This window comes from Poecile atricapillus, chromosome 5, assembly GCF_030490865.1.
Source record: "Poecile atricapillus isolate bPoeAtr1 chromosome 5, bPoeAtr1.hap1, whole genome shotgun sequence".
Taxonomy (NCBI): domain Eukaryota; kingdom Metazoa; phylum Chordata; class Aves; order Passeriformes; family Paridae; genus Poecile; species Poecile atricapillus.
Window position 1 is genome coordinate 20,676,163 of NC_081253.1, and position 17,042 is coordinate 20,693,204.

General features: G+C 37.9%; 1 protein-coding gene across 2 annotated transcripts in view; it reads left to right on the forward strand.

Moving 5' to 3' along the window:
- Positions 1-17,042, forward strand: part of RAPGEF4 (Rap guanine nucleotide exchange factor 4) — a 147,144-nt gene that overhangs the window by 69,637 nt on the left and 60,465 nt on the right. For both annotated transcript variants that reach the window (XM_058840359.1, XM_058840360.1), the window contains 2 exons: positions 1,404-1,476; positions 2,535-2,599. In XM_058840359.1, coding sequence (XP_058696342.1) covers positions 1,404-1,476; positions 2,535-2,599 — 138 coding nt within the window. The remainder of the gene's footprint in view (positions 1-1,403; positions 1,477-2,534; positions 2,600-17,042) is intronic.

The following is a 17,042-nucleotide window of genomic DNA, read 5'->3' on the forward strand; positions in this document are numbered from 1 at the left end:
TGTTTTGTGTGACTGACCAGGGATATAGCATAGATTTGTTTCTACGAGTATTCAGCTGGATTATGGGTGAGATTTAAATAATATGTTACTAAGCTTTAGGATGTAATAGCTTGTCTAAAAATAGGATTGGATTATTAAGATTAATGTAATCTTTGTAGCTTTTGTTATTATTTAGAATGCAAGACATTCAGTCTTTAGTGCTAGAATTGATGATATTTTTGTTTCCATTTCCAAGAAAAATAAATGTATGAAGGCTAAGTCAAGCATTGTTAAAATTCAGCAGGCAACATTTTAAAAGTGAATATATCCAAACAAGTCCATAGAGCAAAGGATAAAACTTTTAAATTAAAATTGCACTATTGCACTAAAATTGCACTGTCTCAATTACTATGTGTGCTTAGTTGAAACCTGCATGAATTTCAGCTGGTTGGTTGTTCACTTTGAGCTCACTGCACCCCCAAAGGACTGCAAGACAAATTTTATTTACACTGAACATCTGAATCTCTATTGCACAAGCTTGGTTTCTGACAGTTCCAGAAGGGAATGATAATTGTTTATCCTTAATCATGACAGTAATGTAGTGTGATTGGAAACAAAAATGTGTTTCTTATCCATAGAATGATTTGTATTTGATAAAAGGACTTTTTTTTTTCCTTTGGTGTTATTTTTGTAGCTTCTGTGAGTTTCTTAAGCCTTAGACAGAGCTTTGAACCTTACTGATCATGTCATCAGCATTCACTGAAGAAAAATACCAGTTGCTGACATCAGTTACAATTATGTAGCTTATAGTGGTATAAGGGATGTTATTTTTACAGTTACAAAGTTTTATCTGCTAATACAGATTTTGAATGAGGATATACGTAATATGAGGTGTTTGGTCTGTGTGTTTCATAGCCTTGAAGTTTCTGAATACCAAACTTAGTGTCTTGGATTTAAATGTTTAGAGTTTTCACTACATCCTGTATATTTCAAATCTGACACCAGAACAGTTGTTGTACATGATTTTTATGAATCCTTAGCTCATCTCCATTCCTAGAATAAAGTAGATTTCTAGCTTGGATTCAGATGAGTAGTGTAATTTCAAATGAGCTTTAAAACAATCTTTATGGGAAATCACACAGCTAAGTAAAATATTGATTTATTAGAACCCTGAAAGTCATGCTTTGGGGAGGATGAAAGAGGGAACTGGTTTATCACAGCTTTGGATGAAATAAAAGCAGTGTGTGCTCCAGTCAAGAAAGCAGGCCTTGTCGTGTTAAGAGTAAAGACATATTTGATTGTCTCATATCTCATGTGTGCATGAGAAGCACAAGGCAGGAGACACACAACTGTAAATAGCACATATTCCCTTGAATGGCTTTGTACATCTGAATCTGACTGAATGTGCCATCGCTTTCTTTCAGAAATATCGACAGTATATGTCTGGCCTTCTCACTCCTCCTTATGGTGTTATGGAAACTGGCTCCAACAATGACAGTAAGTATGAGAAGTTAGATATTAGGTGGTGGGCAAGCAAATGAGAAAAGGAAAGAAGGGGGAAGATGGAGTCTATCTGGGTTTGGGTATTGAATCTTAAAAATTTAATTCAGGTTGGTGTTACAACTGCATTAATACTGCATGTAGTAGAAGACACTTTGGAAGGCCCAGCTGCCTTCCCAGCTGTACACAAGTGTACACAGAGCTGTACAAAAATGTGCATTATGACCCAGGCCTGTTGATTAAAACATACTGGATGATGTCATGTAGCATATTACTACTTGTGTTACATGACCCATGGAACATGGCCATGAGTCCTGCTAGTAAAATAAATATAAAAAACTGCCTCAATTTTTTTAGTTAGGATGGGCTACACAACTTGCTGGACAATCTAGGTTAGTGCTTGTGCTTGCAGTAAACATGCTGCTCTCTAACCTTTGTTACATACTAAATAATTTTGTGTATGTCTCTGCCTCGTGAGAACCTGTCAAGCTGTGGGGTAGCACTGTAGACATGAATCCAAGGGCAGCCTTTGGAATTAGTCACTTACGTAAATCAAAGCACTTTTATTTATTTGCCAGGGATTATCTCAGTGCCAAGCAGGACAATATCTGATGGCTGACAATTTCATCTGCAAGTTTTGTCTCCTATGTTAGGTGTTCAATCTGTTTTCTTTGCAGGATAGTAGTATAGCATAGCATAGCAACGCTGATAAGTGCAAATTCAGTGTCACACTTGACTGCCAGGTACTGAGACACAGATAATGATAAATGAAAAATACAAATAACTCCTGTATACATGCTTCAGATATTAAGTTTTGAAAAAGTACTGTGCTTAGCAAGCTGTTTAAAATATTGACCCAAGTTAGCTTTTTGTCTTCTTTGTGTTCACTAGAGGAAACTTTTTTCCGAATAAATGTTTTACTCTTTAAAAATCACAGATTAATATGTATGCTATCAAATTATTGAACCCTCAAATTCCCCATTCTACTGATAAATATTTTCACTGTCACTCAAAGAATGTACAGTATGTATTTATTTTCTGTATTCTTTTTTTAGGAATGCCAGATAAAGACAGTATGTCAAGCAGTGCTCTTTGCCAAGTTTCTAAAAATTGTAATAAGGTAAATCACAGATCGCTTTGCCCTTTTTTTTTTTCTGGAGTGGGAGGAATTTGGTTATGAAAAATGTGAAAGTATTCAGCATTCAATTGAAAATCACTGAGTGCAAATGCAAAGCATGTGGTTGATGCATTTGAGTACAGTATACAATTGTAAGAATGCCTTAGACATTGTATCAATTAACAGAAGAAAGCAGCTGGTTCAGGATTATTATGAAGTGTACTGCTACAGAAGTTTGTGTTACCATCTTGGTTGCTTGGTCTTTGTTGGAAAAGTGCTGAGGATAAGGAGGAAAAGCAGCACTATGACAAGACCAGTGTATAGCCAGTGGATCATAAAATTCATTATAAATCCTATTTTAAGGCTTACCTGAGTCTGAACTGTTGCATTGTTCTGGCCCTTTGCTCAGGGTGAATTTTCTCCTGTGTTCAGAGAGCAGTTTTACATCCCAGTTTCCCTTTGTAAAATAGTTCTGTGCCTTCAGCCTCTCCAGATGAGGATGCACATGAAAGAACTCATGAATGTTTCTGTGGCAGTTTCAATAGTGCGATAGAGTATATATGTAGAAAGATAGTGGGAAGAAATAGTGTCAGGTGTTGCTGTAAAGATTGATTGCTTCTAGAATTTCTGAATGGCAGGAGTAGAAAAGTTACAGTAATAAACAGATGCTCGGATGCCTTTTTTCTGGACACTGGAGTTTAATTAGATGCATTTGTGTGAAGCGTCTTTAGAAGGTTAAAGGTATTTTTGTTGCACAAAAAGCATCTCTCGCCAGCAGATGAAGACAAGGAATATTTTAGTGTGTTTCCTTAATGCAAAAATAACTACTTCCACCTCTCCCTGTCTGTCTGTCTTGCTTCCTTAAGGGTAGTGGCCTTTTTTAATTGTCACATTTAGGTTTTATTTAATGTATACATGTAACAGTACGCGGTTCCTTTTCCTCGAGCCTTCTTCACTAGCTATACTACATCTGGACACAGCCTTGCCCTGTAGGGACATAAATACTTTTCCATGCACTGAGTTAATTGTTCTTAGATACTTAGCACCTTGGATTTTGTAAGAATTTTACGTCACAGTTATGAATTATGTCTAAATGCTTCTTTAGGTTATTGGCATTTCAGTGGTACACTTGCAGTTAAGTCAGGTCAGGGGTCTTGTTTGATTTCTCAAGGAGAGCACCAGGTGCAGAATTCAAACTAAAAGATGTTTTTGTGTTTTTTGAAGCAGATAGAAGTAACAGTAAAGGTAAAAAGGTAAAAGCGTCTATCTCCCCTAGAAGGTAATATCCCCCAGTAATGGGAAATGATGCCCAGCTAAGGGTGGTAAACACTCTCAGGTACAAAGTATTTTAGAAACTGAGCAAAATTTAATGATTAATACCTTTGCCAATAGCTGGGCTTTTCTAGCACAACGGGACTCTTCCTGCAGAAAATAATTTCTTGGGTAGGAGACAGAACTTGGCTAGGGCAGGCTCAAACTGCTCAGTGACTTTTACAAGAACAAAGTCCTTTGCAAACCATATTATCTTCCTTTCCAAGCTGTGTATAAAACAGACATCCTTCTTCCTCCCACACTGTACACATTTCTCTGGAGAGAAGCTGAGTAAATACATGACAAATACTCATCACCTTGTTTCATCTGGAGGTGCCAGTCCCATGGCAAATGTGGCAGAAGAAGATACACAGCACAGAAATGGTTCATTTCTATATAGAAATAAAAGAATTCTAGTTATTTGTTTTGTCCATATGACTGCAGCTCCTTTTAATTATGTTCAGTGAAAGGTAAATGCAGCAGAGATAAATACCCAAGTATTTTGTTTACTGCACGCAAACCTCATTCCTGCAGTTTTAAACTGTGCAACTGTTACAGTGCTTACACAAAATGTCTGTCGCCCTTCATGCCGTGCAGTCTGGTGAACCATCATGGAGTTAGAGGAACTCCAGGGCCAAATTCCCAGAGTTGTTGCCAGCTTTTCAAAGCAAAAATTCAAGATACCGGAAAACATTGCTATATTTCTAGATTTTACATATTTTGCTTATTTTTAGGATGATGCATGACTCCTAAAATCTAGCTAATTAGCATCCAAAAATGCTAATGCATCATGGAAGGGCATTCATCCAGGGAAAGAGAAATGTTTCCAAGACATCTTTAGACTGCTTTAGAAGGCCAGAATGATACCTGTGAAGCAGACAGCAAATACAGCTTAGTGAGGCCCACGGACTACTCTGTAGTGTCCAGAAAAAGACTGAGTGAGGAACCTTCTGAGATCCAGAGAAAGTTCCTCAAATCTTTCATATGGTAAGATGACTTTACTCTTAGGCAGAAAGAGATAATGTCTTCAGTAGTTCTGAAGATCTTGATGCATTTATTTCAAGGTGTGTATGTGTTGTTTTAATTTTCCAGGGAAGTTTGTAACTGTAAATAATTTGCTTCAGATTAAATTTAATGTATTCCACTCTGGAAATACAAAATGCATGTTTTTCACTTTTAGCCTGTGGTGAGTCTTTTAAAAGTACTCTATTAGATGTTTTTCCATAATTGCTAATTATTTGAGTTTCATCTTCATAGCTTAATTTTTTTTTTGGTGTTACATCTATTAGTTTTTGATGAGTGACATAAGATTTTTCTTTTAATACATGCTTTGGAATTTTCTCACCATATGGGGATGTTTGGTTTTTCTAGTTCATTAAAATCTGCAAAAAAAAAAAAAAATGTCTATTAGGAGAAAGCAACAAAGAGATTATTTTTACCAGATATGAGTTCATTTGCATTTGGGGTTACATTATTGCACATCATTTAATGCAATATAGCAGTTAAATTGAGCATAAAATACTGAGAGGGAGTATATTATTGTCCCCAATTATATTTTGGGGAATGGAAACAAAGTCAATTTAATGCTGCCTTACATAAGGGAAAATGACAGAGTGTCAGTCTTTTTAACTAGGACAGACCAATATCTATACACTGTGCTCTCTCTCTAGTTTTTGAAAATTCCCATGGGGTAGAGTTGCATATGTGAGATGAATGTAACCCTAAAGACAAAATTACAAAATCAATAATAATTTCCAATACGTTTTTGGAAAAGATACAGAAGAGTACTTAGAACGCGGGGGAGGTCGGGTTCCAGCATGCAGACAGAATAGTTAGTGATCCTGGTTCCATATATTACCAGCAGAGATGGCAGCAGGGCTGCACGATGCTTCCCACTGCAGGACACTCTTCTTACAATTTGGCCACTTTTTCACTGTTTACACTGAATTCACCATGCTGAGAGTATGCTCCTGGCTGATTTTTAAATTGAAATGGATCAAACCTGTCTGACATTAAGCTGGAGGAAAATACATAGCACATACTAAATAGCTTTTTCCAGTTATCCACTGGGAATCCTGTCCTTTGGACTAGAAGCTTGGCTTTTGGGGCTTCCTCGTTCAGTAAGGAGTACCTTTGTGAGCCCCTAGAAAATAACTGTATTGTCAAACATTGAAAAATGTCAATTGAAACTGGCTGATCAGAGGCTTGGTGCAGTTTCACTGCAAACTTGTGCACTCAGGCTGTGGGCATTTTATGTGCAGAATTCCCATGCTGTTTGTCTTTGCTGCTGAGTTGCTTGGGCTTCCCCGTCTCAATGCTTAACCATGTGGGGTTTCTCTCAAGGGCTTCCTTCAGTTGCTAGGTAGGGCAATATTTTGACTGTTAAAAAGCCGGACACTGATTGAAAGCCAGAGTTGTCTCCCCTGTTCTTACAGACCCTGTAGTGGTACCTGAGTAGGAACAAGAAATAGCCCATCTGCTCTGGAGATATACGATAGTTTGAAAGAAGAGGGTACTGGAGGAAAGAGTTGTGGAGACAAAGGAATAAATGTAGTTAAGAATAGCCCAGCTGAGAGCACAAATCTCCACTCTCTTCTGGGCTGTGATGCTGAATGCTCTTTTCTGCTATCAGCAGATCTCTTAAACTCCTATGCAAACTGTGGATGCCTGAAAGCATAGAACTGATGCACAGAAAGAGAAATTTCTGATTTGTAAGTTATTTATTCTAGTAGTAGATAGTAAAATAATTCTAATCCTGCTCTGCTAATGATCCAAGATGATGTCTTACATTCTTTTCCATGATAGAATCTCCATATTGCAGTTTGCTGAAAGAACCCCCACGTCTGTAAGATGCCACACCAAATTCTGCTTGAAAGGAAGGCTAAAAAATGAAGTGCTCAAAAGCAGAGTATTTCAAGAATGGGGGCTGACAGAGCAGTGTTAATAAAGTGGCTGTGTTAATAAAATATCTGTGTTTGTTGTGGCACAGACTTTGGCCACCTGCTCTCATATATTTTTGCTGTGACACACTACATTAAAACAACGTCTTACTTCAAAAACCATGCTGCCTTTCTTTTTGTACAGCTTCACCTTGGTGATTGTTTAAAACGCACATAAGTTTGCTCCTTTTTCATTGAAAGCATACATCCTGTAAGGGGAAAAGTATTTTGTACTGAGGTATCCATGCTAACACGGAAGACAGAAGCAGATTAAGTTGTGCAAATTCATACAGTAGTTCTTGCTATTGGGTGAAGAATACATAATTCTTTTCTGAAATCTTTCATGCCATATTTCCATTATGTTCCCTATATTGTCTTCAGGTTTTTATTGTGATATAGAGTTGCAGGAGCTCCCCCTTGTGCACGAAGTAATACTTGAAAAACACATGGATTGAGTTTGTGAGTTTACAGATTGAAAAATCCCCTTTATGTTTTTCATCTACTTCATCTGGTACCAGCAAAATAATCGAGTAAATGCTAAAGCTAACCTGTATGAGTTTTTAGTTTCATTACTTTTAGATCTGAATATTAAGATATGTGATCACCACAGTATTTTTTGAATGAAGAGTCCTCTTAAAGTGTTACCATTGTTATTTTGATGCTCTCCACTTATGTTGCCTTTCATTTTTATTCTTATTTTAATTCAGACTTTATTGCAGCTTGTGTGCATTCTAAAGCCTTAAAATTCTTGTTTGCTTTGGGTGTTTTGATGCAAAGCAGGTGTGGAGTCCTCTTTGACAAAGAGCTTTCAGTGAGAAAAAATAGAGTGACTGTCAGACAGAAAGATGCTGGTGTACTTTAAACATCATAAGGCGTGAGATTCATGGTTGTTCATATGTTTCTAATGAGTTTTCTTACAGGACCTTATTGTGATCAGTCCTTGGTGTGATAATCCTAAAAGACACTGAAAGTGGAAGGAAGAAGTTCAGAAATCAATAGAAATATGCAAAAATAAGTGATACATATTTCTTTGTTAAAATTGTATTTTGGAGGGGATCTAGCTCACACTGCTGACCTCTTTCAGTGTATCAGTGTAATCAAGTACTAACCCATCTGACTAACCTCACAAAAGGGTCATGGAGGTGCTTGGGGTAGCACCCCAAGGGAAGGCAGTTTGGCTAAACAGATATTTTTCCTTTCAGACTTCTCTTGCCTAGCTGAATGAGTGTTGCTATTGCAGTTTACATAAATAACCTAAAAAAATTGAGAAAATAAGAGAAATTCCTAGAAAATACTAAAATTTGTAAAGTACTCAGTATTGTGAAATAAGTGGTAGACCATCTTTCCACAGGAGCACCACTCTCAGTTCCACTTGTCTGAGGACACATCCTACTACCTTCACTGCCAGTGTTGGCAAGGGCAGTCTGATAATATGTATTGTGGAGTCACATTTGATGACTCTTGCTTCTTGACTGTGTTTTCTTTGAGAATCTGTCCCATCCCCTAAAAAACATGCACATATGCTCCATTTATGTCTTGCAGTTGAAAGGCAGGAAGAGTGGGTAATTATACTGAGAAAAAAGATAGTCCCTTTCAAGGTTCACGTCTTCAGACAAGTCAAGCGTATACAAGTAACACATTTGGCACTTATATTTGAAACAGCAAAAGGAATTTTTTTGAATCTTGTAATTATTTTCTCAAGTTTGGCAGAAAAATTGGATCAGGGATCTTAAAATCAGATTCTTTCTAGTCACTCATATCATCTCTCACAGAGCATTTTGACTGCCTGTCCTGCAATGCATGCTGGAAATTGGTATTCCACAAAGTCAATTATAGTTCTGAGCCACTAGGAAGTAATCAATGTGTCTGATCTGATCATTTAGCAACATCTTTTTTTGCTTGTGTATGGATGACAAAAATTTGAGAGATTAATAAATAGTGGGAAAAAGCTGTCCGGTGTTTTTGTTCTTTTTCTTGTGTTAGCTAGTCAAGAGCTGAAGCCTGTTGTGCTGGCTGCACACAAATAGCACCACAAGTGTCCAGTTCATGGGGCTTATTTAGAGCCATTCCAAGTAGAATTGCAGAGGCAAAAATGTCAGATCTCTACAGCAGAGCTGAAAATGTAATTGGGCCTCTTAGCACCCATCATGGTTAAGGAGAAACTGCTGTTGAGTTATTTATGATTTATGACTTTCATTATTTATTCTTTTTGTGAATTTCCTTTGGAAAGAGGGCTTAGCACAAGACTGTGAGCGTGTTTGATCTTTGCGTGCTTTATCATCAGTGATGCAGCTGTCTTAAAATTAAAGATAGCAGTTAGTGAGGAAATACAAATCCATGTAGCTGAGTTGAATAGTAGAGAAATTTTAAAAATACTTAATTTAGGCACCAAAATAAAATTTTAAAAACCCCAGCTTATTTCCAATACAGGTTGTTACACTGCTTTTAATTAGGATTACTCAGACACGCTTGTTTTCATCTCAGTAAATGAAATTATATATATAACCAATTTGTTTAATAACCTTAAATATGAACTGGATGGAGAAAAAGCCAGTAGTTTAGCAAGAGAATTATGTCTTCATAAGCCTCCAGTACTGTTTTGTCCATCCTCACTCATTATAGTAACTGACTTCAAATTTAAGAATCTGAGGAACCTAAAGAAACACCTTTTCTCATGCCATTCTTTATTTGTAGCCTTTTTTGGAATATCTCAGGTGGTTACTTTTCTCTCAAACTAATTTTCTGACCCAGCCCACCTTGGAGCCTCCTGAGCAGTGACTCCAGTAGCAGAGGTAGGAGAGGGTGGCTGTGCAGTAGGAAGATGGTGGGATCACTGGCTCCCAGACCAAAGCACATTTGGGCCCAGGAAGAGCCATGGCTCTGTGGCTGCCCTTCCACAGCAGCTTCCAGTGACCTGCACCAGGGTTGCAGGGCTTTTCCTCTTCTGTGTACCCTCTTCCATGTCTCTTCTGTCAACACCCAGCTGTGTGTGCCCTCTTTTCCATAACACTGATGCTCCTGCTTGCCTTGTGTTAAGGGAGCAGAACTGTTATGAAATAAGCCTTTTTCTGGGCTTAACTTTCTTCAGTTTAGGATGAAAATGAGATTCCTGGCCATAGCCAGTACAAGCTACAGAATAGGGCCTGGGTTTGAGCCTGCTGTGATCTGTCTGCAGCTGTAGATGTCTGACCTCAGCACAAAGCTCTGCTGGGTCTGACAGCTATGGACTGACACTCTCTCCTACCCCAGAGTTGGCATTTCTGCCTACAACAGCTGCACAGGAAGCAGAGGGAGAATTGGCAGGGAATTGCTTTGTCAGGCCAGCTTGCAGCTCTCTTGCACTTCACTGCTAAATTACAAAGGAACCTCTGTGATTTCAGTCTCCTGTGTTTAAATACAGATTTGTATAATGTATTCCTGTAGTACATACAGAGACAGGCAAATATTTGCTCCCCTCTCCCTACTTTCTCTTGAATAGTCTTGTGTGAAGAGCTAGTCTAGATTAGGGATTTTCAACTTGTAGTCTGCAGGCTGCTCTTCCAAATGACACTGAGAAGCAAACCTGAGAAATGTCACTGATTGAACAAGGTCCCTTATCTTGACTGACAAAACTGTAGGGATCCACAAGATAAAGGAACCTGACATCCCCCCTTCCCTTTTGTTTCCCCTGATTCAGTTGAGATTCTGTTCAGTGTCGGTGTTAGCTGCTGTGAATTCCAGGACAATGTTGGAAAACCTGTGTTGGCAAAACTGTAACAGTAAGGTTTCTGGCATTCCTTGTGGTGTAAATATATAGCCACTGCCACAGCAGTCCTGGGCCTGTGCAATAGAATAGCTCTCCTGTCTTCCTGCTTTACTGGTCCAAACTGGGGAGAGGAAACCAGGGGCTACCTTGTCAGAAGTCCTGAATGGTACTTACTCTATTCTATTGCTTCAGTGTTCTTGAAATGCTGTCTTTTTTGTTTTCTGCTTTTCTGCTGTGTGTTTTGGGGTAGAGAACCTGGATTTGTGCCTGAAAAGTGACCTTGTGGCAATACAGACACTGGACAATCTGCAGTATTGGCCTTCAATATACCAGAAGTTTCTTAGGGCAGGATGCTTTTTCCTTTCCCCAAGACAATCTCCTATCCAGCTGTCACAGAGAAGCTGAAGATTCTTATGTTATTACAGAAATCCCAGAGTTTTGTAAACACAAGTTAGCTGGAGATACTCTTATGTACATTCAGTATTTCTAGGCAAACTGATTTGGATTACAGTAAGTAAATTTCTCTGGAACAGCATTTTCGCACCGTGATTTGCTTAATGCAGTGCAACAGTTGTTATCCTTTGCACAACGCACTAAGAGTCACTAAAGAGTCAATTAAACCAAATAAAAATTTGAGATTATATTTGGAAAGGGGGTAAGTGGCAGCAGGGACAGAATTTCTGCTGGACAAAACAATACTTGAAGCAGTAATACGAAAATCAATGTCAACATTGACGAGAAATGGGAAAAGGGGGATAAATTACAAAATATATACAATATGTACTCTTCCATTTCACAAGGATGGGGCAGGTTATATCCCTAAAAGCCAGGCGTTGCAGAATTTACACAGCTTAGGCTACAAACTGAGAGAGGTAAAAAGAGGTCATCTCTTTCAGGAACTTGTTATGGTGAATTGGGATGTAAAAAGATGTTGTTAGCTGGGAAAAAATGTCAGGTAGAGTAATTTCACTTCTCCATACCTATCTTGGGTTAATTACTGCAGTGTTCTGTTTTTTTATCTCAACTGCAGACCCAGTTTTTATCTCAAGTTGTAATAAATATTCATTTAGCAACAAGCATCTAAGAGTATGTTTAGAAATGTCTGTCCCTTACTGGTTAGTCAGGGAAGATGAGCTAAATTCAAAATAAGAAAAAAATGTGAACAGGCCTGGTTTATATAGTAGCAAGTTAGGCAGCAACAAACTCTGTAGAAAGTTATAAAGAGAGAAGAAGCAAATTTGCAAATATGAAATATTTACTATTTTCCAATTAAAATAACATTTTGTTGTAATTGGAATTAAAAGTATTATTCTGTTGCTATTTGAGAATATCTACTATTCATACAGATGCACATTAAATCAACATTTTTATTTTATTTACTGATTATTCCCAATGCATTATGGAATTAATGTGAAAAACAGAGCATATTGATCTGTCTTGGTCAGATCAATAATTTGATTCCAAATGCCTTTGCATGTTTTTAATCAATACTGTTACTGACACTCTATCTAAAGAACACTGAATGAACTGATTAACTAATACAGCAGTTATGGTTCCATTTCATGCCAGTTAAATCTGTGAGACCACAATTGCATTTTACCGTAAGATGAAAAGAAAATCCCTTATCCCACGCAGCCTCAGAAACTTGGATGAGATAGGGTAGGTAGCATGGTTCAGCACATCAACACCCACCACTGTGACAAGCTTTTTGTAGACATCAAGGGAAATAGAAGTTTTAAGGAAGATAAGAAGCTTGTTTTGTGGATATTTGTCAAGAGCAGAATGCATGTCTTTTCCAGTGACACACAAATATGTAAATTAAACCAGTGCTTGAGGTTTTTTTATGTTTATGACAGAAGACTTAAAACCACTGAAGTAGAGAAGTACTTGGCTGAAAAAGAATGTGGTTTTTGTAAAATGTGTTCTGATCAAGTCAACAGTTTGGGATTTCTTTCCTCTGTTTATTTTCATATACTACAGAAACAACCATTTACCTTTTTAGGAAATATGTTCCATGGAGATGGAATACATAATATAGATCAATAAAAAAATCGTGAGAAGTAGGACACCAGAAGGTGTTGCACTGGATATTGTTAGGTTATTCCTTCTCAGTTTCATTTTTAGCAAAAAATGATTTCTGAAAAAGATGACAGGAAGAAGAAAGAGGAGCAGGCAGAGAAGCTGGACTCTGAGGCTCATGTGCTGCACTCCTTCAATGTTTCTTCATTTCATATACTTTCACACAATGCACTGTCCTGAACTTGGAGAATCAGGAACATGAAATCACCAGGAGAAGCATAAAACAGGTTTAAATTAACTTCTCTTGCCCACTTGCCAAACGCTTTACCTTGTTGCTGACCTCCCCAAGGAATTCAGGAGGTAACCTTCAATGTCCTCTAGCCCTGTCTCACTTTGATGACTCCTTCTTTCTGTGTTAAAAATCATTGTAAAGTTCCCAGCATGAATTTGTGGACACTAGACTTCGAGGATTCCAGTTGCAGCATTCAGCAGTGTTTTCAGTTGCTTATTCTCATCATTTGTTGGAGTTGTGACTAGACACTGTTGTCCCCATTTTACCATGGAGAGGTTGAAACACTCAGAGGTGCAATGACTAGTGGGGATCACGCAATACATAAATTGCTGTCACCCAATAGGCGGTGGTCCTCTTGCCTCACTTGGGTAGTGTTTTGACTACACTGAAGTCAAGAATTTTACCACTAATTTTAACAGGCTCACATTTTCACACATAATTCACACTCCATCCAGGTTTTGGTGCCCTTATGTTTGAAATGAAATCAATTAATCTAAAATTTCACTGCCTCATCCTCAGAAGGCACTTCTGGCATCTGGATGTAATTGAAACCCAGGAGAGCCATCCAGTCCTGTTTTCTTGACAGAGTACCTTCTGGGAGTCTTGAAGGTAGGAGATGCTTGTTAAAAAGGTATCAGAAATAAGTGTGTTAGCTCCTCCAGAAGCTCGTTAATCTTTACCATCCCTTCAGTTTTTCTTTTGAATAGATGCTGTGTGCCTAGAGCATGCGTGAGAGACAGGCCTTAAAAACCAGTAATGTTGCTGCCTAATATTTATTGTACTTTTAAAGTCTTTGTCATTATAGCTTGTTTCTAAAGAAATAAGTAATTTCAGGTAATGCTTTTGAAGCCATGAATACTAAGAAAACAGTAGTTTGCATGAGAGACAAAAAAAAAAGTTTCATTCTTTCATAGGTTAAAGAAATGCAGGAGCAGAGAAACCCTGGCTCGAAACTCGTTATGATAACTGTAGTCACACTTCTATCAGAATACTGGGAATGCTCACAGCAGAGTTCGCATTTTCTGACATTTTATTCAATGCAGGCAGTGTAGTTATAGCAGCTGTTTCATTGTAGTGGGGAAGTAGAAAAATGACAGGAAAATAAGACATCATTAGCCATGTTTTGGGGGGCTTTGTGCATTGGTCATAGTCTGTTTCAGTATTCTTTTTCCCTTTGACATTCACAGTAAAGTGTCATTTTTGGTAATGGCTGAATCATTTTGTGTTAAAAGGAGGGACATTTATAGTTTGTCAAGGAAACATTGTAGAAGTGTTAATAATGTGAATTCAATTTAACTTTCTAAAATAAATTTGCTACACTGAATATTTGAGAATTTAAAGAACACATTTTCCTGTTTATGCTATTAAAAAATGTAGATTACTAAAGAAAAGCAATTTTAGAATGTATTTTAAAATACAGCATAGTCTTCACATTGTATTACATTTAAAGAAGATAGATTTTAAACCAGTCATCATTACTCTGAATATTTTGATAGTAGCCCATTTGCTGACAGTATTCAAAGCATTTTACAAAGATAGAAATTATTATTATTCCTCTCTCCAAAAAGGGGAAAATGAAACACACTGTGATTAGGTGATTTGTGTAAGGTCATGCAGTCAAACAAACCAGAATAAAACTGGGCTGTCTTTAACCACTGCCCCTGACAAGTTCTACTAGGCTATTTTGCTTGGTTTCGATAGTTTGTAGCTAGATTATGGGTTTTTACCTTACAGGTGCTATAGCTTTAGGAAACTCAGTAGATTTTTAAAATTTGATTATTTTCTTCCCTAATTTTGCAAACATCCTGTGATTGTGTGTTCATCCATGCATACCTCGTCATTCTCCCCATTTTGCTGTTTACAGATGTTTGTTGAGAAACTAGAATAGTTATCTGCTGTAAGCATGGGTGGCTTGAACATCCTTTGGTAGGAGAATTTGACACTGTCTAGACTGGTCCTTTTAAAACAAGTGATCTTGGGTAATTTGTCCTTTGTTAGTTGCCAGGTATTTGTTGATTGCTTATTCCGCTACAGACCTGGTATGAGGTCAGTCATTGTCAGTTTTGGACTTTTCCAGTTAGGAGATGTGAGCAGGTACTTTGCTTTTTGGCTGCCAGTACTGTCTTGTAGCACAAGCTGGTTCTTCCAGGTGCATGCATATGTTTGTGGGGAGATAATTGTTATATATAATAATTGTTATATATAATAATTGTTTATAGCATGATAGGAGTGATGATTGCATTTCTATTTCCACTTTTTTTGTCTTCTGAAGTGGTGTGGTGAATCTCCATGTATGGGCCATTCATCTAAGGGTTGGACTTGATGATCCTTGTGAGTCCCTTCCAACTCAGAATCTTCTTTGATTGGCTCTGTGATTAAATGTGACTGTCTGGGTGGGACCCAGAGCTCATTGCTGGTACCATGTCCCAACCATCAAAAGTCCCCACAGCAGGGAGTGTGTGCCAAGCTTTCTTATGAACCATGGACCCTCGGGGGTTAGAGGTGTTCACATATATTGTTTTCTGGTGAGAAGCACTGGTCAGTACATCAGCATATTTGTTTAATATTGGGCTGCTCCAGAGATCTTGTATAGGTTAATATAGTCACAGAGCATGGAATATTCTGTGTTGGAAGTGACCCACAAGGATAATAAAGTCCCAGCAAAGTGAGTGGCCCGTATGGAGATTGGCCTGCAACCTTGATGTTATTAGCACCTGCTGTCAGCTAATCTCAGGGGAATTCCTACAATATTGATTACATTTTCCTTCAAATTTTGACAAAAATGTGATCCAAAGGACCTTTTTGTGATGACATCTTTGGTCAGCCATTTCTCTCATGTTCAGCAATCTGCATTCAATATGTGTATTGTTTTCCCTGTAATATCCTAGAAGAGGTTGTTGCAGTCTGCATAGACACTCTTACACTGCAGCTGGAAATAGGACCAATGGAGTTAACTTCAAGATACTCTATCCAAGACTGCTTTCCAGCTGAAAATGCATTCCAAAAGCTGTGACACTGTAGGCTCTGCTTTATCCCTGTTACATAGTTATTCTGTAGTGCTGGAAATAATGGCCTGTATTGGGAAAAGAGTAATGGACTGTACTACACCATCTTTGGAACTCTAATCTGTGCCTTTGGTCTGAAGCAGCACAAATAGATGACATTACATAAAGCTTGAGAAAGAATGGTGTGAGTAGAAGTGGGAGACGGTGTGTGGGAGGGCAGTGGGGACTCCAGGTAGTTGTCAGCTGTATCCTATTGACTGGCTATGATTTTGCCAATATTGTGGGAATGTGGTTTTTTTGTATATTTTATTTCTTCCCACATGAACAAGATAGGGCACTAGAAGTCTTTTGGGAGATGTATACAAAGATATTCAAAAATGTCAGTCAAAAATGTCCATCATCAGAAGTCATCAGGAGTCATTTGGAACCAGTAAGAGCTCTGAAATACGTTTAGGAGAATCTGATGCTAAGGGCCTGGCTCAAAATTCATTGAATCAATTAGGGATTTCCTAGTGATTTCAGTGGGATTTGGATTAGGCCTTAAATCACCAATAGTGGTAAATACTGAGGATGTTAAACAAACAGACCTCTTAGTGATGTGGCTGTTGCTGCTGACACCTTTCAGTGTGTGTGGCTTTTGTCCTTTGTTTGTTCTGGATCCCCCTGCCAGCCAGCAGGAAAACAGATGTCACTTGCAATTCTTTTCAGTTCCCCAGTTGAAAATAAAGGGATCTACAGTAGTGCACAGGTTTATCTGATCACCCTGGTAACATGCTGTGGTTAACTCCAATCAATACCAAACTTGTTCCCTGTTCAGAGATGAGCTACACTGAGGTCATGTGAAAAAAAAAAAAAAAAGTGATTCATTGGCTTTTATTTTATTTCATCTTAGTTTTTTTGCAATCCTACATTTGCGTTTGAGAGTAGTAAATTAAGTCCCCTTCATCACTTGATTTTATAGATCCTAATTGCCATAGATCTAAAGCATTCATTCATATGTAAAGGCTCAGAAACATCCCTTTACAGCTATTTAACAAGGGGAATAGAAAAATCTATTTTTGTAAGAGATGTTCTTGGATTTTATTTAGCAGATTCAAATAAGCTGACAAGTACAGATCTCACGGTAGGTCACTAT